Source organism: Lolium rigidum, chromosome 1 (genome assembly GCF_022539505.1).
Source record: "Lolium rigidum isolate FL_2022 chromosome 1, APGP_CSIRO_Lrig_0.1, whole genome shotgun sequence".
Taxonomy (NCBI): Eukaryota; Viridiplantae; Streptophyta; class Magnoliopsida; order Poales; family Poaceae; genus Lolium; species Lolium rigidum.
In genome coordinates, this window is record NC_061508.1 from 258,318,840 (window position 1) to 258,342,247 (window position 23,408).

General features: G+C 44.8%; 3 protein-coding genes across 3 annotated transcripts; 2 read left to right on the forward strand and 1 right to left on the reverse strand.

The window, feature by feature from the left end:
- Positions 1-2,993: 2,993 nt before the first annotated feature.
- LOC124657886 (putative F-box/FBD/LRR-repeat protein At1g78760) lies at positions 2,994-5,932 on the forward strand. Its single transcript, XM_047196364.1, has 4 exons — positions 2,994-3,151; positions 3,744-4,635; positions 5,423-5,599; positions 5,667-5,932. Exons 1-4 carry the CDS (start codon positions 2,994-2,996, stop codon positions 5,838-5,840), a joined length of 1,401 nt encoding a protein of 466 aa, XP_047052320.1. The 3' UTR covers positions 5,841-5,932.
- Positions 5,933-8,139: 2,207 nt separating this feature from the next.
- LOC124657896 (F-box/LRR-repeat protein At3g59200-like) lies at positions 8,140-10,272 on the forward strand. Its single transcript, XM_047196374.1, is given in 3 exon segments — positions 8,140-9,024; positions 9,797-9,952; positions 10,012-10,272. Coding segments are annotated over 3 exon segments (1,242 nt in total). The 3' UTR covers positions 10,213-10,272.
- A 1,780-nt stretch (positions 10,273-12,052) lies between these two features.
- On the reverse strand, positions 12,053-12,559 carry LOC124684765 (RING-H2 finger protein ATL39-like). Its single transcript, XM_047219024.1, has one exon. The coding sequence runs from the start codon at positions 12,557-12,559 to the stop codon at positions 12,053-12,055; it is 507 nt and encodes a 168-aa protein (XP_047074980.1).
- Positions 12,560-23,408: the final 10,849 nt, after the last annotated feature.

Consider the following 23,408-nt stretch of genomic DNA (forward strand, 5'->3'; position numbering starts at 1 on the left):
TGGCTAGGGAAGAGTAACAGCTCGAGGGCGGCGACAGCTGTTGCGACAATGGTGGTACAGAGGTGTGACTGGAGCATACTTGCCAGCCCTGCGAAACTCCCTGGCTGACCGGCCTACACGGCACAGCTTGCCCCTGGCCGCTTGGTAGCCTAGCACTACCCGGAAAGATGTCGTTACTCCGGTGGTGGTGCTACTGCCGTCCTAGCCAGAGGTTTCTGACCTATGTGTGATATACCGTTTCATCTCCTTCAATATTGAGTGGTGAACCGGTGATCGACCTGGGCTGTGGTGCTATCTGCACTCTCTGTTTATATTGTTGCTTATTTGGTGTGATCTGTAAATGTCTAAGAAAGAAGAGATGTCCTGCCAAATTTTTGGTTAACCAAGTTTATTAGTAGTTCGGAACTGCAGTGTGTACTAAATTTTCCTGTAGGGCGTGCATCAGATCCTGATTTGCACCATGAGATGTCATGTCTGGCCTACCGTCAATGGTGATGGTGAGCGTGATGATTGAAAACGATGAACGTCTAGCTCACCAGTGTCATACCTATGAAGACAAAAAACGTTAAAATGGTGTTGCAAGTAGTGGTGTCACATGTACTTTGCTTCAATCGATCTCCACAATTGTGTAGTAGAGTGCACACATTAACATTTTGTACTCCTAATAGATATAGATATAGACAAGACAGAACAATGCAGCATACTCTCTCCGTCCTCAAATAAGTGAACATCTAGCTTAAAATTTTATCCACAAAAGAGTGTACCCCTATGTTTTCATTGCACTTTAAAGTAGCAAAAATATACTTCTCTCTCATCACACAAATCAAACCCAATAATATCGAGCACATGTTTTCCTCGTTTTCTACATGCACTTAGCTCATTGGAGATGAAAGAATTAAAGAGGAGAGATGCATCTTTCTAATATATTTTTTACTCCGCTTTATAATTTATCTTGAAAACCCGCATATCCACTTATTTATGGACGAAGGGAGTACCAACTTTGCATGACAACTAATTAGTTTCCCATCAGTAGCTAGTGCGAGCGATCAACAAATCGTCCTAAAAAGGAAGAATGATTCAACCAGGAATACTGAAACATTTAAATCGACTAAAACTGAAAAATGCCGGTTGTGGAATAACTAGCATCTAGCAACAACCAAGCAATCCTGGACCTAGCAAGGACTATTTTGTTACATAAACCCCTACATAATGTATCGGTTGGTTCAGTTTAGATTCCCTGATTAAAAAATGGAACACCTTCCCTGCATTTTTTTGGATCCGTAAGTGTTTTCAGGATTAAAAAAACATGTCAGCAGGTGTAGCATTACTCTAGGAAAACCGAGAAGCCATCTGTAATTAATCGGGTCGGTTTCCATGCCATGCGATTATGTAGTTGGCCGAGATGCTAATGAATGTGAGATGTGGTTTCCCAACGCATTTAACTTCTAGGGGAGTGGAAGCAGCCGGACCATCGTCAAAAGAATCAATTCCACGAAGCCATCCATGCCAGCAATCCACGGCATAGTGCATCCCAACCGTCTGTACGCAATACGCCTCCATCAAACACACGAATTAGAGAGGCTTGAGCAATTTCACTGAAATCCTTCCTGCTTGCCGCCATACCTTTTCCGCTCTCCCCAAATTCAAACAGTTCCAAAAGCTTAAGCCTTTCCCTATAAGTAGAAGTCCGTGGTCACATAGCCGCGCGTCGGCTTCGCGTGACTTGTGACTTTGAACTTTGGCGACGCGAGAGCGAGGCGAGGAGGCGATCCCCTATACTTGTGGGTCATCAGCGGTCATGGGTGGTTCGATCCCTGAATGAATTATGCATATGTAAGAAGTAGTCCCATCGGGTTACGAATTGTCTTCACCAACGTTGCTCACGAAGGGTAAATGCCATAAGATAGATAATAACCCTTGTCATAAGAATGACAGTTGATCTCATAGAAAATTTGAGGAGCATTGCCTTCTGTAATCCTACAAACACCAGGGAGCGATGTAGAACATTGATATCATTGTTGGATCCTGTCATGCCAAAGAAGGAGTGCAAAATCCAGAGATCTTTCGGCGCAACTGCCTCCAATATTACCGTGTCCCCTCTTTATGCCCTTTGAGTATTCCTTACCAACCAAATGGATAGTTCTTCCACTTCCAATGCATGCAATCTATGCTTCCCAGCATACCAGGAAATCCCCTCTTTTCGTTGATAGACAAGAGGCGGGCAGTGTCTTCGGTGGTTGGCTCTCTCAGATAAAGTTTGCCAAACACCACAATAACAACGCTACAAAACATGTACATGGCCTCAATGCATGTGGACTCGCTCATGCGCATGTACTCATCAACAAGATCATCAGGTACTCCATATGCAAGCTGGCGAATGGCAGCCGAACATTTATGGTACGAGGAGAAGCCAACCTTACCGATGCAATGGAGCTTGGTCCTGAAGTAGTCATCATATGTCCTCACTCCATGAAAATATCCAGAAACAACTTTCTGGACATCCGATACCGGCGACGGAATGTCTTCGCGTCGTAAATCGGATTGGTATGATAGAAATAGTCTCGCATAAGGCTGGCGTGTCCACCGACTCGATCCCGGTCTTTGTTGGCCTTGCGCTTCACCGACGACCCACCTCTGCGCTTCGGCAACAGAAAATGGTCGTGCGCCATGCATGCAGCGGTGATGGAAAACTCGGTCTCACCGTCGGACTCCTCGTCCGATGATAATTCGATGAAATTTTTGTAGAAAAAATTGATTGACTTGCTATTCATCTACACAAGACAATGATATTTGATCACTTCAATGTTATGCCCATGTCGGTGCAACGGAGGAGAAGAAACTTTGGATGAGATGCATACCTTGCACTCGCCGTGACAACCGGAAGAGCAGGTTGCGAGCGCACCGGCCAGCGAGCCGGCCAAGTTTTGCGCCCGCAGAAGAGTTGATGCTCCGCCCGGGGGGATGGAGGACAACGCGCAGACAACTCCGACTACATGCGCTGCGATGGGGAGCAGTTGACGGTGCAGGGGGAGGCAGCTGCCGGCCAGACAAGATGCGTCTACGGCGTCGACGGTGTAGTCTGCCTGGCAACCACCAGCTACGACGGGCAACCGACAGCCACCACGCCTGCTGGAAACTGCTGGCGACAACGGCAAGTCGGCAACCGAGGGCGTAGACGACGGCGCTGCCTAGGGTGGCAGCGGAGAAGGCGGACAAGTGTTTGGGCAGAGGAGAAGTTGGATTTGTCTCACTACCAGGAGGGACCGAGTAGGCGAAGGGAGGAGAAAGGAGGGAGCAAATTGTTCGGCTCGACGCATTGACATTGACAGCCCAAATTTGAGACGTGGATGCGTTGGTCCATCCAAATCGGTTTATTTACGTCGTTCCACTGGAGCGTGCCAGGCTGACCCTCCGTACGCGCAGACCGAAACGGACACGGCAGAATCGGATAGATCGGCCCGGTAAAAATGGACTTAGCTCGTTTTAGACCAAACTGGAAAAACTAGTGTTGCCAAAGGTTGAGGCATTATTAGACTGCGGACACGCAGTGGAGTGGGCTCACGCAGCACTGGAGTCTGGACTCTGGAGGTATGCTCTCCATTCCTTTCCCCTCGGCTCGACCGCTGCCCATTTCTTTGTGATCTTCCTCTCTCTGCGTTCCCCGTGGTGTCCCAAATCCTTCTCCCACCTGCGTATTTACGGCATACTATATATACTCAGTTCTTGATTTCCTCCTGTTGCAGCCTTGCTGCACACCACCTGTTCGACGAAACGCCTCTGAGCTCAGACCCCATGGCGGAGGCGCCAGACAGCCGGAGAATGGCCCCCGCTCCCACCAACATAGGCGCCCTCCCGGAAGAGATCCTCCTGCGTGTCATGTCCTACCTGCCCACGCGCGAAGCCGTGCACACATGCTTGGTATCGCCGTACTGGCGTGACCTCTGGCGGTCCGTGCCCTGCATCAACGTGTCTATCATGGAGTTCAAAGACGATGATTACGAGGACGACTTCGAGCGTGAAGTGGCGTTCAAGAGATTTGTGAACCATTTTCTGATGCTCCGTAACCCTGTTCCCCTGGTTGAGTTCCGCCTCACGTACAGCATGAGCGATGACGACCGCTCTGACTCCGATGACGCCAATGACTGGATCTCCCATGCGTTACAGTGGAATGCTCGGGTTGTCAAGGTTGTCAATCAGCATGAACCATTGGAGATCGATCATGAGGTGTTCACTTCAAGCTTCTTGAAAAGGCTGCACATTAGCAGCGCTGACTTGTTCCCTGGTTTCTTTAGTCAGCTCCAGACGGGCTGCCCAGCATTGGAGTATCTGTTCCTATTTGACTGCCTCATCATGGACCATGAGATTTTCTCCATGACACTCAAGGTTTTGATCCTCTCTAAACAAATTGCGTTCAGTGACCAGGCTTCTATTTCGGCTCCAAGTCTCATATATCTGTCCATTGAGGGTGATATTCAATCGGGCAGGCTACCTGTACTAAAGAGCATGGCATCTCTAGAGACTGCATCAGCCTTGATTTCGGGAGCAATCACAGATTGTGATGCGGATGCTATCAGGCAGTTCCTGGGAGGCCTCTCTAATGTTACAAGTTTGGATTTCCGTTACAGGGATCAGAAGGTAAGCATCTTGATTTCACATCAATGTCAATGTTGCCTTTTTTTTCGTACATCTCATTGATTTTGAGATATACCTAAGCATGTCTTGTTTTTTTTTGTCTTGACCCTTCACTATTAAACTAGACAAGTCATTGCATACTATAAGTGCAAACCTAGTATCTTGATACTGATAGGGTGATCAATGTTGTCTCGATTCCACTAAATAAAATCTATTTCATATACTCATTTCGTAGATTCAGGACTTGCTGATCAACATATTTTAATCTGAGTTTAGATTCATAATAAAACTTAATCATTTCCTAATCATTCTTACTACAATAACTGGGTTACATTGTAGCTTCAGTTAGCATTTCTTTGAAAAGATGTGAAACATTCAAGGCAGCATATGAATGTAAAGTGTTTCAGCTACTGTTGTGACTCCCAACTCTCACTAAACAGACTGGACCAATCTAACAGATTATCATGGGAAGCGACTATGGCGATTTAGGTAGCATATTCTCCATAGTAATGATTGTCTCTCTAAGAAAAGTAGAAGTGTATCATTGTTTAATATGCGGTATTTTTGCTTAAAGCGATTTCTGTTTGTGATGCTATATTTTCATATCCAATGTGTTAAAGATATAGTATTCTACCTGTAAGATTTTTTTAGTGGGCAGTCTATTAGACCCAGTAATCACGTATTGTTAGCTCGCTGCCGATATATTTGGCAAGTTTGGCTGAATCAGAAAAACAAAGTGTAAAATATAGCCTGGGTTTGATATTGTCCTAATCCTTTGAACCGTGTGCAGCTGACCATGGAAAAGAATTTTCAATGGTGTCCAAGATTCAGCAAACTTGTAAACCTCACTCTTAACCGCTCCTGTGTGCACGCCGAGTTCTATGCACTGATTGTCTTCCTTCAGAACTCACCCAATGTGAAGAAGCTAACTCTCAAGCTAAACCAGGTATGTGTTCTTGGCCACATTGTGGATTATTCGGTGCATATTTATGCATGTACCATGAAGAAAAAATCAATAATTATTTTGTTGCTAGGGTTATGCATCTGCAATCACGGGTGAGCTAGAGGACAGATCATTTACATGTGAGCAGCTTCAGATTGTTAAAATCAAATGCTCGGAGACAAGTGAGATGCTACCTAGGGTGACTCAGTTTTTGCATGCTAGAGGCGTAAGGCCTGATCAGATGCGTATCAATCGCCGGAACTAAGTCCGATGTAGCAGTCACCTGGAACTAAGTCCCATGTTTCAGGTTCTAGGGCAGCTGGAATGACATTGGATCACTCATTCACCTGTCATCGCAGATAAACATGATGTCCTGTTGGATCTACATTGGTTTGCTCTGGTTTGGTCTGAAGGAACACGGCGAGCATCTTTGCTGTTTTAAGTCCTTTTTGCGCAAAAGAAACGACGTGATGAATTAAAAGGATTTTATGCTCACGGTGGGCCAGAAAAAAACACTCTTTACGTTGCCAAAAAATACTTCCGGTTACCCTGCATTGCACATACATGGATAGTTGCCGTTCTGATTGGATCTCGTATTGCTCCATTGAGACATTGATGCATCATTTGTTGAAACTATTATGCTAGCTCTTTCGGATTTAAATATTTATGGATTCGTGAGGTGCATGGCTGTGCAATCCTGCAGAAAACTTTGCGTTGCCTTCTCCATTGTTTGTGAAACAAAAATGTTCCATGTCATGCATTTTCGAAATTTGGCATTTGATCTTTATAGCTTGCTCAACCTTTTATGATGTTCCTGTTAACCATGCGACACTAAATTGCAGGTCATATGTAAACATAGTATTCCCCGCATCTACTTACGCCTATGTACAATGTCGTGCATTCAAATAATGTCAACTCTATAAGACTTCCCTAAAAGCTAAGGTCAACCGTACACGCCTGCAAAAAAGTAAAGTAGGGGCATCCCATATTCAGTTCACATAAAACATGAATGCCTAGGATTTTATGTCCAAATAAAGGCACCACTTTTGCAGTCAACCAAATAAAGGCCAGAAAAGGCTGCCAAAACTTTCCAAGTCACGTTACGCCAAAGTTCGTTTAAATTTGTACATAGTTTGCAAAATATAAACTAAGACATAGATAAAACCTAAACTACTAATAGAAGGCCTTGTAGGTGCCGCCTGCCTCAAAGTTGTCGTCCTAGGCAGTGTCGTTGGTGCCGGCGCCAGAGACCTCTCGTCGAGGTCGATAACATTGTTGTTGTCTATGGCCGACCACCATGCTGTGAACCGGTCACCGGCCGGTGGCGCGGTCTTGAAAAAACGGCTCAAGAGCGCCGCCTGGCCCGTCACCGACCTATGGTACGCTGCCTGGAGCTCTAGCTCAAGCTCCAACCATGCCTTCTCCTTCTTCAGCGGCGGCGGGGGAATGACCAGCTTCTTCTTCTTTGGGATCCGGAGGTAGAGGCGCTTGGGCAGCGGCGAAGGAAGCACCTCATCCTTCACCATCTTCTCCTTCTTTGGGTGAAGCAGCGTCGCGCGTGGAAGAAGAGTCACCCGGCTCGCGCATGACGATGCCGCCGGCGCTTCGTCGAGCCCGACGAGCCAACGACGAGGACAATAGCGCGCTACGGAGGGTCCGACCGGTAGCCGTGTTGGGCGAGCATCTAGTCGGAATTATGCTCGGACCACGAAACATGTTGACCGATGCGGTTGAAGCGGCCGACGAAGCGCGTGAGCTTCGCCTCTTGCCCGCACTGGAAGAAACGGAGCCGCTCCGTGTTGTTCGTCGCCCATGACAGGGAGTTCCATTGGGCCCGATGCTTCATGAGAAGACGAGCCTTGTGTAGCATCTCCTCCTCGCCCATAGTTAGGTTGCACGGGCGATGCGTGAACTCGCCCTCCTCACCGCCGGTCCTGCTGCTGCCGGTTTCGTGGTTGTGCGCCATGGATAGGGAAGATGGAGGTGTTTGGCTAGGGTTTTCTCGGCACCGAGCGAAGAAGCGAGAGAAGAGATGAGATGGGCGCACCTATAAGTTTGACCAACTATATATACAAAAAAGTGTTAACAGTTATAATCCCAAATTAATATTTTAGAACCATCATGAAATATATTTTCATAGTATATGCATTTAAAATTTGAGACATTGATATTTTTAATATACAGTTGCTCAAACTTTAAAAAGTTTAACATCCTAATTTATCCTAATTTAAGGAGGAGGGACTACCTCTGTTTAGACAGACTAGAAAGTAACTGCTGCCTGTCAAAGCCGGGTGACAGCGTCTCGGTCCAGATCTGGACTCCGGGGACGCAGCACTGGTGGTGGTGTGCTCTCCAATTCCTTTCATCTCCGCTCGTTGATTATCTCCTTTTCTTCCGCCGATGCCCATTTCTTGTGATCATTCTCTCTCTGCGTTCTTCGTGTCCTCCCAAATCTTGCCCTGACCTGGGGATCTTCGGCTTACACTCAGTTCTTGGTTTTTTTTCATGCTGCAGCTTCCATGCACACCACCTGTTCGACGAAACGCGTCTGAGCTCTGCCCACCATGGCGGCGGCGGCGGCGGACAACCGGAGAATGGTCCGCGCTCGCGTCCCACGCGCGCCAGGGAGGATCAGCGCCCTCCCCGACGACGTCCTCCGCCGCATCATGTCCCAGCTGAGCTCACGCGAGGCCGTGCACACATGCTTCCTGGCGCGGCGCTGGCGCAACCTCTGGCGGGAGGTGCCCATCATCAACGCGACTTTCGAGGACTTCGAAGACAGCGCCGCTGCCCATGACAGAATCGAGCGTGAGGCGATGTTCAAGAAGTTCGTCACCCGTTTCCTGCTGCTACGCAACTGCGTCGGCCTGGACGAGTTCCGGCTGGACTACAGCCTGGCGGGTGGCACCGAGGACCTCAGCGCTGGCTCCGCCGACGCCAACCTGTGGATCTTCCATGCGTTACGGTGGAATGCTCTGGCCGTCAAGGTTCTCAGCCGGGAACATCAACTGGAGCTCGACCCTGCGGTATTCACTTCGAGCTTCTTGAGGAGGCTGCATATTTCCAGTGCTAGATTGGTCCCAGGTTTCTTTGATCAGCTCCAACATGGCTGCCCGGCACTGGAATATCTGTTCCTATCCGATTCCCTCGTGATGGACCATGAGATTTTCTCCAACACGGTGAAGGTTCTCATCCTCGCTGAGGAAGTTATGTTCTCATGTGATCACGATGACCCAGTTTCTATCTCTGCTGCAAGTGCCATTTCTGTCTTCATCGAGTGTGATCTTTCGGTGGCCAGGCTACCTACACTGAAGAACATGGAATCTCTAGAGACTGCATCAGTATTGCTTTGTGGACATGTCAGAGCTTGTGATACTGATGGTATCAGGCAGTTTCTGGGCGGCCTGTCTCATGTTACTAGTTTGGACTTCCGTTATATGGATGGAAAGGTATGGTTCTTGAGTTGGCATCACTATCTGTCATACCTCCATTTTCAGTACATCGTTGTATTGCATTGGTCTCCAGACATTTATCAATTTGTTCTGGCATGTGCCCATGGTTCTTAACATCTATATGCAAGATGAGTGATTATGTAGCATAAACGCAAACCAAACCTTTTGATAGGATGACCAATTTTTTCACTGTGTCAACTCAATATATTTCCTTTCATAGTTTCATATGCTCATTTTGTGCGTTCATCAGATCGACGACCAAAATGTCTTAGTTGGAGGATCGATTTCATAATAAAGCTCGAGCATTTTCCTATTCATTCTTAGTGCAATACCTGGGTTATAATGCTGCTTCCATTATCATTACTTCAAGACGATGTGGAAAATAAAGGCATAATACCACTGCAAAGTGCAAAGTACTTCATAAATTGTTATCACTCGCGCCCTTGCAAACAGATTTGACCCATCAATCAGTTTATCACGGGAAGCAATTATGGCTGGTTTTTTTTAGCATATTCTCCATATTAATGATTCTCTCTAGGAAAATAACAAGTATATGATTGCTTAATATGTGGTATATTTTGTTAACATGATTTATTTTTGTGCTGCCATTTATTCATATCCAACGCGCTCTAATGATATAGCTCTAAAATTTTCAGTGTGCACTCATCCAAACTGTTAGTTTCCTCCTGGTATTTTGCAAGTTTGGCTGAATCATAAAGAATATGGCATGAGTTTGATGTTGCGTCCTAACCCTTTGAATCATGTGCAGCTGCCCATGGAAAAGAATATCCGATGGTGTCCAACATTCAGCAATCTTATAAACCTGACTGTTGATACCTCGTGTGTCCATGCAGACCTCTATGCATTGATAGTCTTCCTTCAGAACTCACCCAGTCTGAAGAAGCTCACTCTCAAACTAGACCAGGTATGTGATCTTTGTCACATTCTGGATCCCTTAAGATAATGTTGATGCATGTACCATAGTGATAAATCTGGCCTTTTTTTGGGCAGGCGTGTGTGTATGTAATCTCTGGTGAGCTGGAAGACAGATCATTTACATGTGAGCAGCTTGAGATTGTTGAAATCATATGTTCAGAGACAAATGAGCTGCTACCCAGGGTGACTCAGTTTTTGCGTGCTAGTGGCATCGGGGCCGATCAGATGCGCATCACTCACAAGAACTAAGTCCTATGCAAGGCATCCTGTCATACACCTCGCAAGCAAACATGATGTCCTCTTATGTCTACATTGTCTCGCTCTAGACATACATGCATGATTGCCTGTTCGGATTGATCTTGGATTGGTCCAATGACGCATATTTTCTTGAAACTGTTAGTATTTTAGATCACTGCATTGTAACTTCTTTATAGATGAGTGATGTTAAGATGTATGCCTGCCATGCTACAGAAAACATGCCCTTGCCTTTTCGATTGTTTTGAAACAAAAATGTTTCCGGCCATGTCATGTCATCTTTGTTGAATTTGATATTCAATCATTATACCCTTCATTATATGCTCAACCTTGATATCCATGCTAACAACGCAACGCTAAATTGCACTTCATTTTGTGAATGTAATATTCCCATTCACTGGCCTACATCTTTGTACAATTTGGCGCTTTCACATACTGTATAATAAATTTAACCGTACAAGATATATCCAAACAAGGCCAACCGTACAAGTCTACAAGAAAATAAAATTAAGTACAGCATGAGGACTTGAGGTGCATACTTAACATGAGTGCTCCTACACCTTTAGTAAAATACTACGTACTGTAAATTGTTTTGCTTGCTGAGAAGACGCTGGAAAATAGTGGTTTACTAGCAAACGTGTAGATTCTACTTTGGGAGGCCATTGCAAGAATGTATCGTATTCACGTAAGCCCCGAACATGATCTGGATGCTCAAAACAAAATTGCCCTTAGACAACCTGAAGCCCACAGAGCTCGTGGCGGTACTTCTCCATGTTAGGGCCTAGTTTGTGCTTCAACGTCTCGAAGGCCAGTAGCGCTAGCATGCTACCTGTGCCGGCAGGCTTCGACTTGGAGATCTCTTCACCGGGTGGAACGGCGGCGAGCTTCCCCACGACATTGCTCAGCGCTCCTACGCAGCTCCGGTCGTGCTCCCTCGCTAGCCTCTTGACGTCGTACAACTGCCGCCCGATAAGCTCACGGGCCACCTTCATGAAGTCGTCGACGCTGTCCGGGAGCTTCTCGCCGTACATGAGGGTCACGAAGTAGGCGACATGGTAGGCGCCCGTGAACGTCGCCCAGGAGGGCCGGGCTCTGATGAGGCCGGAGTCTCTTAGCAGCCAGCGGAGCCTGAACCCGTCGATGCCATCCCGGGGAAGCCGGCTGAAGTCGACGCCGTGGTTGGCGAGGTAGGCGACGGACTTGGGGTCTCTCGCGTGTTTTGGGGAGGTGACGTCGAACCGCCGCAGGTTGAACTCCCACGCGAAGCGCCGACCGTCGTCGGTGCGGACGGCGATGCCCACCTGCAGCGGCCTGAGCAGGGCCACGTTGGCCCGGATGACCTCGTAGCGCTCGTCGGCGGTGAGGTCGCGGTGGCTCCGGCCATTGCCGTGGCCGAAGACGCAACCTGGGTACTGCACATTTAGGGCGACGTGCTTGGCGCGCGGCGCGATGTGGTGGAGGAGCCGTGATTCGGCCTTGAAGTTCTCGGCGCGCCCACACAGAACGGACGGCGACCTCCATGCATGCTGCTCGCCGGCGACAGCTAGAAGGTTTCTTTTGCTCCGAATACGACCGGTGGCTGCCCTACGATCGAGATTGATGGGGAACGCACGAGGGCGTCTGCTTCGGCCTCTGCTGGACCTGCTTTATATTGAGAGCTGTAAAGGTGAGGCAAGAACGGGGGAACGTGTCCGACTCTACCCTGGACGCCGAGTTCGCACGGAACTGGTTTTCCGACCGGACAGTAACGTCAAGGAAGTTACTTCTAATGGTGCAAAAAAATTGAGAGGAAACAGAAAAAAAATGCACTGAAGCCAATGCCAGGAAGATAAGATTACAAAGCACGCGCGGCAACTTCCACAGCCGGCACGGCAGAGACCTCAACCGGACACCGGCACACCGGACATGTCCGGTGCGACCACAGCCACACGTCGATGCACCCTTCGTGGAACAGGTGCGTGCACGCCGGCAGCTGCTTCACCACCTCCTTTGGCCTAATCTCGGCGAGGCACACGGCGCACTGGTCGCCCTCTCCGCCGCCGCGCTCCAGCTTCTCGTACTTGTACACCGGCAGACCGGCGATCGCTGCCCGTCCTAGCCCGACGGCCGGTTCCCGTGGAAGCGCCGCCATGGACTGGTCACTCTCCGGATCTTGCTCATGCTGCAGGCGTCGCAACCTGGCGCGAGCGCGCGCGCGCTCACACAGCCCGGCGACGAAGAGGAAGACGAGCAGGAAGGTGGCGATGCGGATGTTGATTCTCCAGGGGACACCTGCCAGGTACAGTATGGCACAGGTTATTCCCACCGGAGCAGAGACGATGAGCGCGAGCTTCAGCGGCATGCCGGCCGGCGACTGGATCACGCCGAACCCGATGTTGTTTTCTAGGTGCTGCGATTGGCAGTGATTTTGTAAGGCTAGCGCATGGCTTGGTCTATGGGCTTCCTAGAATCCCAACAAGTAATTCCAAATGTGCCGGCGTGCGTGAGTGTGTTGTGTGACTGCAAGTGCTCGTGTCGATGGCGACAAGCTGGCTGGCCATCTTGGAGCATACTTGGTCAAATTTTGGATCAGGCTTAATGGCCGCACCATGAACTGCTCGCATTATCCAGCCTTGTGTGTGTGTTTGAAATTTGGATTCGATGTTGGTGAGGACAGAGGTAGTTTTTTTTTTTTTTTGAAACCATTCAGGGCAGATGTAGTTAATTTGCAGCGTGCTACACTATTTTTTGATGATAACAAAGGGAAGCGTATTTATGCAAACTACTCCCTCTATTTCAAATTAGGATGCATATAGTTTTGATCAAGAACTCATTTTCCAAAATTTGACCAACTCTATAGAAAAAGTCTATTGACATTAATTATGTCAAATCAGTGTTTTTAGAACAATTATGAAATATATCTTCATATAGAGTACGTGCATTTGATATTTTAGTTTTTATTTTTTCTATATAGTTGGTCAACTTTAAATTTATTTAATTTGATCAAAAACAATATGCATCCTATTTTGGGATAGAGGAAGTATATCCAACCCACACACACTACTACTCAGTCCGTGAATAAGTATAGTTTTTTTCCTTTTTGGAGGTCAAACATTTCTAACTTTGACTAAATTTTTACACAAAAATAGCAACATATGTGACATAAAATTATTACACTATTGAACTACATGTCAAGATGAATCTAGTGATATTAATTTGGTGTCATAAATGCTTCTATTTTTTCTAGAGAGTTGATCAAAGTTAATAATGTTTGACTTAAGAGGTCCAAACGTAAGTTATTTAAGGACAGAGGGAGTACATTAGAACGACTAATGGAAGCAATTCAAACAAAATATGTATAGCAATGAACAATTTTGAAAGAAAAAAATTCGTTCAGCTGCCTCTTGCATCAAGGTAGTCATTATGTGTTGGAGATGAGCAAAAGTTCCATGCACACGTGATGTCCCGTGAATGTTTGCACCATGGATTTCACTCACGCTGGTGCTTTGAGATTTGTGTGCAAAGTTTCAATCTGTTTTATTATGTTTAAGAAATCTAAATTAGATTGATGTGCAAAAAAAAATGGAACCGTGCACGGGACCTCCCGTGCATGGAACAATGGCATTTCACTTTTGCGGTGAGCTTGTAGTAGTCTTATCAAGTTGGAACTTTTCGATGATAGCGTGTAAAAATTCGTAAGCATGCAAATTTATAATGATATAAGCAGCTTGAAAAGTAAATTGCAAGATGTAAAAGAACAAGGTAGACACGATCATAGAGATGAATATTTATTTCGATGTTTTCATAGCTAGAACTAGCATGCATTTGCGAGGCCCCCACAATAGACCGGTTAACCCCAAAAAATATTGCACAGGCTAGTATTAGTTATCGACCATTGGTACACACAATTAGCGTTGGTTTCAATAGGTGAAAGTTCAAGTTGTCAAGTCCAAGAGGACAATCCATAATGCCTAAGTGGTTAAGCCAACCATAATGGCGCAAACAATTAGTAATGCTTAAGCATGCAAATTTATAATGATATAACTAGCTTGAAAAGTAAATTGCAAGATGTAAAAGAACAAGGTAGACAAGACCATAGACACGGAAATTTATTTCGAGGTTTGCATAGCTAGAACTATAGCATGCATTTGCCAGGCCCCCACAATAGATCGGCTAACCCCAAAAAATATGGTAGAGGCTAGTATTAGTTATCGGCCATTGGTACACACAATTAGTGTTGTTTTCAATAGGTGAAAGTTCAAGTTCTCAAGTCCAAGAGGACAATCCATAATGCCTAAGTGGTCAAGCCCAAGAGTACAACCCATAATGGCGCAAACAATTAGCAATTGTTTCAATAGGTGAATGCCCAAGAGGACAACCCATAATGCCCAGGTGGTCAAGCCCAAGAGGATAGCCCACAATGGCACACACAATTAGAAATAATTTCAATGGGTGAATACCAAGTGGTCAAGCCTATGAGGACAACTCATAGTGGTTGATGCACTAGAAGGAAAATTATTCTAGACCACATCATGTTTTCCCAAAAGTTGTGTTGAATATTATGAAGGGTAATAGAAAAATGGGTCTCCTTGCAAGACTCATCAATGAACGAAGGAGGTTGTATTCTAGATAAATTAATGAAGGGGGTATTGGGTTTCTGCGGAGGACCACTCTAGAGGATGAAGAGGCAAGTGAAGTGCATTCCAAGGAGCATCGTCGTGGCCCAAGCCCGAACCCAAGGAATTGTTGGTCCTCGAGAAAGTAGGCCCATTGAGCGAGTCAAAAGCCTTGGAGATGGTTAATTTGATAAACAAGCTAGCTACGCAGTTTGGGCCCTCCCTATACACCAACCAGTGCGGTAGGGTGCCCACGCTGCAATCCCCATGTTGATGTTTTGGGGTGACCCACGATGCCTTTCTCTCTTTTCTTTACTTGTTTTCATTTTTTTTGTTCCAAATTATGTTATGTTGTTTCTTTCTAGGTTTTTCAAAATCTGACTACTTTTATATGCAATATTTAAATCTGTATGTTTTATTTTTCAAAAGCTGAATATTTTCAAAGAATGGAAATATAGTTTAATCTGTACATTTGTCAAAATTTGGATTTTTTGATATTTGAACATTTTTTTGAAACTAAACATTTTCAAGATTGTTCAGTTTGCCAACTTTGAAATATTTACTAATTTGAACTTTTTTCGAAACTAAACAGTTTCATATCTGAAGTTTTTGTTTTTGTTTTGAACACTTTTGAAAATCTGCAAAATATTTCAATTTGAACATTTTTTAGATATTAACATTTTTCAATCTTAAAAGAAAATGAAACAGAAAAACATGAATAAATAACAAAGAAAACATGAAAAAACTGCCTGCGCCTAACTGGCCAGGCCCATCCATGTGTGTGGTGTGCGGCGCTTGATTGGCACCGACCTAGTTGGTGTATAAGAAGATTAGATGTTAGTATTTTGAGTATAGAGAAAATTATCATAGATACAACGCCTTCTTAACGAAGGTGTTCATTGGCTGGTCCAGCACGTACTTGAAGTTGCTGTAGTCATTTTAGCACATGCCAAACTGGATCATGAGCTTCTTGTTTATGATTCACCCCTACTCTAAACCACTCTTATAATTCTGGATAGTAGTATATTTGAGTAAATTCAAATAAAAATAACATGCAAGACTTAAGTAGTAAAATCTAAATATTCTGCAATGAAAATTAATTTAACCAGGATTATGTGATACCGTACCAGATTTATCGGTTGTTTCAAAAGCGTCTCCCGGAACGTCCAGTTGTGCATTGATTCCCCGGTCTCTCTACTAGACCGATCTATCGATTTGAGATTCTCATAAGAATTCACAATCGTGAAGAAAATGACATGCACGAAGTGCTGACGACTATCCACAAACAAATTAAGCAAAGCGTCAGGTCAGGTGTTCAGTTGAGACGCTAGCTGGATGACCCTAGCTCGCTCCCGGAACACGATGCGCCGGCATACCGGGCACGTCGGGTGAAGGAGCAGCCACTGCTCCACGCATGGCTTGTGGAAGGAGTGCCCGCACGCCAGCAGCCGCCTCATATCATCGCCTTTCCCCACCTCGCCGAGGCAGACGGCGCATTCTTCTACGCCGGAACCAAGGTCGTCGGTGGCCTTCTCTGAGCGTCTCCGTTCCCCGCTGATGGCCTGGAGCTGTGCTAGCGCGCTCGCCGGCAAGCCCATGAAGGCGCCCTCGTGCTGACGGCCGGCGGCGTTGTTCAGGCCTCCTTCCACGTCGTCGCTGCCAGCGCCCTCACGCGAGGCTTTCCTCTTGCGAAGGGCGACGGTGCCCACGCCCGCAGCGATCGCGAAGAACAGGAGGGTGGGTACGCCGCCCAGGAGGACGACGGTGGCGTTGGGGTTCCTCCGGTAGCCGACTACTGCCAGCGCGCCTATGAAGATCCCGGCGAGGAAGATGGCGATGGCCTCGGCCAGCTCGATGCCCCAGGGGCAGCTGCTCTGGTGGCGGGCCATGGCGTGCTCGATACCTCGACGCAGGAAGGTCGTAGCCCCCACCTTGGAAGGGTTTTTTTTTATCAGATCTGATATCTTTCATCTCTAACTGCTTCGGTCTTGTTTAGAGACGATATTTTTTTTAGGATAGAGACGATCCTAATTTGTAGATGAGATCAGCGTCATACTTTTAAATAAAAAACCTCAGCTTATTATTAGGGATTTGGTAGTTCTCGGCTTATTTATTCGGGATTTGCTAATTTTGTGCTCAGTCAAATCTTACACCATTAATTTATGTTAGTTTGCGGCTGAGAAATAGTCACACCCTATTTATTAGTGCTAAGAGATGAAAACGGTTAAAGAGTCTATCCATGCCGGATGCAAGGGGATGCCCCGCATAAATAACATGAAAATTTATGGGGGGACGTTCCAGGCACACGCACTGGACGACAGTGCTTTTATAGGTAGCTGATATCAGATTTTATTTTTCAAAAAACTGTAACTTTTAAACCGTGCGGCGAAATTACAGTTCGTTTTCACTACTAAAATCCCCACGACGAGAGCTTCGAAACTAGACAATATTTTCATATGTTTCGACTATTTTTTTTAACAAGCAACTTTGACGCGTGACAGAGCAACTTTGTTGTGCAGCAAAACAACTTTGGTGTGCGACAAAACAACTTTGATGTGCAACGAACATGTACACTTTTTGGTACATGAAGGCACAACTTTGGTGCCCGACAAAAATTTTGGTGTCCATCAGAGCAATTTGATCCGTGACGAACCAACTTAAGTGCCCTGCAGTGCAACTTCGGTGCCCGGCGACGGAGTTTTTGAACCCGCAATTATGGCGCCCGATCGAGCAATTTTTAGTGTTCTGTAGAGCAACTTTGGTACTCGACCGAGCAATTTTAGTGTCCTGCAGAGCAACGTTAGGAGTTGTTGTTGCAGCTGTTGTGAAGCCTACCATCGTTGTGAATTTAGTGTTTTCGCTGCACACCAAAGTTGCTTTTTCGCACACTAAAATTGTTCTGCTGCACAACAAAGTTGCTCTATCGCGCATCAAAGTTGCCTGTTTAAAAATTGCGCCGTAACATATAAAAATGTGGTCTAGTTTCGAAGCTCTCGTCGTTTGGATTCTAAAAGTTAAAACGGATTGTAATTTCGCTGCACGGTTTAAAAGTTACAGTTTTTTAAAAACAACAAAGTGATATCATCTGGCCTACCATTTTTTTGACAGTTGGACACATTTTTCCGTTTGTGTGGTATTTTCCATTTTGAGATGACCGCTCAGAATAACCAACAAGCATGCAGCCGCTCGCTAGACGCGTCCCATAAATAAACCCCTAAAACTAGGGAGTAGTAAGAACTGAACTACAGTAGTCGGTAAAAACATGACACAAGTAACCTGATTGATTTTGACTATGAGCAGGCGAAACGGGCTCGTTTAAGATATTGGTGTCGGTGTCCACAATAATCTAGTTTTATGATTCGAAGCGCACCATCTAACATAGTTGTGCGAACATGCGCATGATGATTCATAATTTTCGATCTTACAATCAGGGAACACATGTACAAAAATCAAGGGTTTTAAAAACGGAGCACCGAGTACAGATCTGCTTTGGTTCGAGTTCTCCTCAAATTTCAAGCCAAACTTTGACAATGATTTTGAATAACAAAATATGTATTACATGGCACAAATATGATACAACTGAAAACTTCTTTTGAATACGAATCCAATGACATGTTTTCTGTCATATAAATTATATCTTCTTAGTTAAATTTGAAGTCAAAGTTGTACTAAAGAATCAAGAAGACTTATAAGCCCAAAAGGAGTGAGTAGTTTGTCACACCGAAAAGGATTTGTACAAGTTTTGGCCCGCCCCTTGGAAAGATTGTATAAACACACACACCTAATGGGTATCGGTAACAACACACCCAAATTTTGAGGTTTTGTAAAACAGAAACACCAACTATTGACCCTAGATGTAACACTTACCCCTAATCTACACATATGGGCCCATTGACTAGGTGTGTTCCATAAATAAGTTTTTTAGTTCAAAATATCGCCAAAAAGCTAAAGTCAAAATCAAAACAGTTTCTGCAAACGAACCATAATTTGTTGAGTAAAGAGGAAACATTTGAGCTCAATCTGATAATCTAATCTTCTTTATTATTTCTATAAATACTATAAGATTTTTGTAAAAAGTTCAAAAAAAGAGTCTCTAAAAAGTCAAGTTAATTGGGGATGTTTTTTTCCTATAGGATCTACAATACAAGATTTTTATATGACTAGTTCGTATGTGATATGTTTCTATGGATCAAACAGTTTGTGTAGAATTTTTTTCATAAAATCTAAATCCAGTATAGTCCGTATACAAGTCCTGTAAATCAAGTGAGCTCTCAATGGTTTTTTGGGCACTCTAACCGTAATAGTTATGTGTTTATGCAGTTTACTGTATTTAGTTTCAACTCCATTGCAGAATATCCTTACTGAACCGACATTCATTCACGACTAATACGAGTTAATTCAGAAGTTTTGGGAGATAAAAGGATTTTGGCATCTGTTTTAAATAGTCAGTTATAGCCTTTCCCGCATGATGCGGCTAACTGATATAGCAGCTAAAGGTGTCAAAGTCCTTAAATAGACGGTTATAGTCAAGCTATAGCTGGGCTATAACTGTTTTGAGAGGGCGCGACTATAGCCTATAGCCAGCTATTTAAAACCATTTTTGGCAGCTGACGTGGGCATAACCCTTCGGGTACTCGACATTGCCATACCCGGTGCGAACCATGAAGCTGGATCAGCACAAGGACTCAACAAGCTAGACCTGCATGCGCCTCAACTTGGACTACAAGGAAAGAAAGACTTCAATATGAATCCTACTAGGACTCTTGTAAACCCTAGCTTGGCTGATATATAAAGCCAGGCTTGGCCCATGGCGGCCCCCTGTACACATATTTTCATATACTGGATTGCTAGCAGGATGTAGCGATCCTCCACCGCGGGGACATGAACCTGGGTACGTCGTGTACTGATACGTCTCCAACGTATCTATAATTTCTGATGTTCCATGCTAGTTTTATGATAATACCTACATGTTTTGCTCACACTTTATAATGATTTCATGCATTTTCCGGAACTAACCTATTAACAAGATGCCACAGTGTCAGTTCCTGTTTTCTGCTGTTTTTGGTTCCAGAAAGGCTGTTCGGGCAATATTCTCGCAATTCGACGAAACAAAGGCCAAACATCATATTTCACCGAGACGGACCAGGACACCGAAGGGGAGCCGGAGAGGAGGCCCAAGGACCCCAGACCATAGGGCGGCGCGGCCTGGAGGGGGGGCGCGCCGGCCTATGAGTAGGGAGCCCCCTGGCCCCTCCGACTCCGCCTCTTCGCCTATATAACCCCTCGTGACCTAAAAACTCGACACCAATTGACGGAACTCCAAAAATACTCCAGGGGCGTCGCCGCCATCGCGAAACTCCGTTTCGAGGGACAGAAGTCTCTGTTCCGGCACGCTGCCGGGATGGGGAAGTGCCCCCGGAGTCATCTACATCGACACCACCGCCATCTTTATCGCCATTGCTGTCTCCCATGATGAGGAGGGAGTAGTTCTCCCCCGAGGCTGAGGGCTCTACCGGTAGCTATGTGGTTCATCTCTCTCTCCCATGTGATCTTTATGTGATCATGAGCTTTGTATCACTATTAATCTATGTGCTACTCTAGTGATGTTATTAAAGTAGTCTATTCCTCCTCCATGATGTAATGTTGACAGTGTGTGCATCATGTAGTACTTGGTGTAGGTTATGATTGTAATCTCTTGTAGATTATAAAGATAACTATTACTATGATAGTATTGATGCGATCTATTCCCCCTTTCATAGCTATTGTTGACAGTGTGTATGCTATGTTAGTACTCGGTCTAAATTGCAACGGTCTATTATGCACTCTAGAGGTTACTTTAATATGAACTCCGGATGTTGTGGAGCTTGTTTACTCCGGCTTGAGGTGTGCTTTTATAGCCGTACACAATGAATGGTGTTTGTTATCCAACAAGAGAGTGTGAGAACGTAGCACAAGTGAAGAGAAGTTATTTATTTATGTGATCATTGTTGAGAGTGTCCACTAGTGAAAGTATGATCCCTAGGCCTTGTTTCCAAATATCGAATCACCGTTTATTTACTGTTCTACTGCATGTTTACTTGCTTCCATATTTATTTCAGATTGTTATTACCACTCATATTCATCCATATCACTTGCATTTTACTATCTCTTCGTCGAACTAGTGCACCTATACATCCGACAAGTGTATTAGGTGTGTTGGGGACACAAGAGAATTCTTGTATCGTAATTGCAGGGTTGCTTGAGAGGGATATCTTTGACCTCTACCTCCCCGAGTTCGATAAACCTTGGGTGATTCACTTAAGGGAAACTTGCTGCTGTTCTACAAACCTCTGCTCTTGGAGGCCCAACACTGTCTACAGGAATAGAAGCGTGCGTAGACATCAAGCTATTTTCTGGTGCCGTTGCCGGGGAGGTAAGGTAAAAGGTATTCACATCCTCCGACTACTAAGCTATTTCCTAGCACTGTTTCCGGTGTGTGAGTGCTCGAACCTATTTCCTTTAGATCCTGCAATTATATCTTTTTGTTTTTTGTTTTTATTTTTCACTAGTTAGGCTTAATGGAAAACAACAACAAAATTAGAGATCTTTATGAACTTTATATTGAATTAGGACATGATGTGTTTGAAGAGAGAATTAAAAAACCCATGGAACTTTGTTTGCAAAATAGTTGTAGCAATGTTATTAGCATGAACTTTTTGAACACTATTATTGCTAATGCTATGGAAGAATTTAATCTTGGGGAAGCTGGTTGTGATATTTTTAGTCCCCCAAGTTTTGAGGAGAAAATTTTCTTTGATGATATTTTGCCTCCCATTTATGATGATTATAATGATAGTGGTATTTTGGTGCCACCTACTATGGAGGATAAAGTTTATTATGATTATACCATGCCTGCAATTTATGATGATTACAATGATGGTTGTGACAGTTTTACTCCCACTATTACTAATAAAATTGATTATGCTTATGTGGAGAGTAATAATTTTATGCATGTAGCTCATGATAAGAATGTTTTATGTGATAGTTATATTGTTGAGTTTGTTCATGATGCTATTGGAAATTATTATGAGAGAGGAAAATATGGTTGTAGAAATTTTCATGGTACTAAAACACCTCTCTACATGCTGAAAATTTTGAAGTTACTCGTGTTTTATCTTCCAATGCTTGTCACTTTGATATTCATGAATTTATTTGTGTACAAGATTCATATGCATAGGAAGTGAGTTAGACTTAAATTTGTTTCATACTTGCTTTTTGATGCTCTCTTTGCTTCAACTCTCATCCTTATGTGAGCATCATTAAAATTACTGAGCCCATCTTAATGGCTATAAAGAAAGCACTTCTTGGGAGATAACCCATGTTTTTATTTTGCTACTATTTTGTTGTGTCTTGGAAGTTGTTACTACTGTAGCAACCTCTCCTTATCTTTATTTTATTGCAATGTTGTGCCAAGTAAAGTCTTTGATAGTAAGGTTGATACTAGATTTGGATTACTGCGCAGAAACAGATTTCTTTCTGTCATGAATTTGAGTAGCCCCCTCTGTAGGTAACTCAGAAAAATCTACCAATTTACATGAATGATCCACATATATGTACGCAACTTTCATTCAATTTGAACATTTTTATCTGAGCAAGTTAAGTGCCGCTAAAAAATTCGTCTTTACGTATTGTTCTGTTTTGACAGATTCTGCCTTTTATTTCGCATTGCCTGTTTTGCTATGTGGGATGGATTTCTTTGTTCCATTAACTTTCAGTAGTTTGTGCAATGTCCAGAAGTGTTAAGAATAATTGTGTTACCTCTGAACATGTGAATTTTTGATTATGCACTAACCCTCTAATGAGTTTGTTTTGAGTTTGGTGTGGAGGAAGTTTTCAAGGGTCAAGAGAGGAGGATGATACAATATGATCAAGAAGAGTGAAAACTCTAAGCTTGGGGATGCCCCTGATACGTCTCCGACGTATCGATAATTTCTTATGTTCCATGCCACATTATTGATGATATCTACATGTTTTATGCATACTTTATGTCATATTTATGCGTTTTCCGGAACTAACCTATTGACGAGATGCCGAAGGGCCGATTCGTTGTTTTCTGCTGTTTTTGGTTTCAGAAATCCTAGTAAGGAAATATTCTCGGAATTGGACGAAATCAACGCCCAGCATCTTAGAATCCCCGGGAGCTTCCAGAACACTCGAGAGCCGCCAGAGAGGGGCCACAGGGGGCCCACACATGGTGGCGACGCGGCCCAGGGGGGGGCCGCCCTAGTGTCTGGTGGCCCCAGACCCCTTCTGACGCCGCCTCTTCGCCTATAAGAAGCCCCTCGACCTAAAACTTCGATACGAAAAAGCCACGGTACGAGAAACCTTCCAGAGCCGCCGCCATCGCGAAGCCAAGATCTGGGGACAGGAGTCTCTGTTCCGGCACGCCGCCGGGACGGGGAAGTGCCCCCGGAAGGCTTCTCCATCGACACCGCTGCCATCTCCACCGCCATCTTCATCAACGCTGTTGTCTCCCATGAGGAGGGAGTAGTTCTCCATCGAGGCTCGGGGCTGTACCGGTAGCTATGTGGTTAATCTCTCTCCCTATGTACTTCA

What these genes read in the sequence shown, in the direction of transcription:
- LOC124657886 (XM_047196364.1), top strand. Translation starts at nt 2,994, where the DNA reads ATGCGCTGCGATGGGGAGCAGTTGACGGTGCAGGGGGAGGCAGCTGCC. An exon ending in TCCGTTACAGGGATCAGAAG is followed by an intron (nt 4,636 to 5,422) that starts GTAAGCATCTTG and finishes AACCGTGTGCAG; the next exon opens with CTGACCATGGAAAAGAATTT. An exon ending in TATGTGTTCTTGGCCACATT is followed by an intron (nt 5,600 to 5,666) that starts GTGGATTATTCG and finishes TTTTGTTGCTAG; the next exon opens with GGTTATGCATCTGCAATCAC.
- LOC124684765 (XM_047219024.1), bottom strand. Translation starts at nt 12,559, where the DNA reads ATGCCGCTGAAGCTCGCGCTCATCGTCTCTGCTCCGGTGGGAATAACC.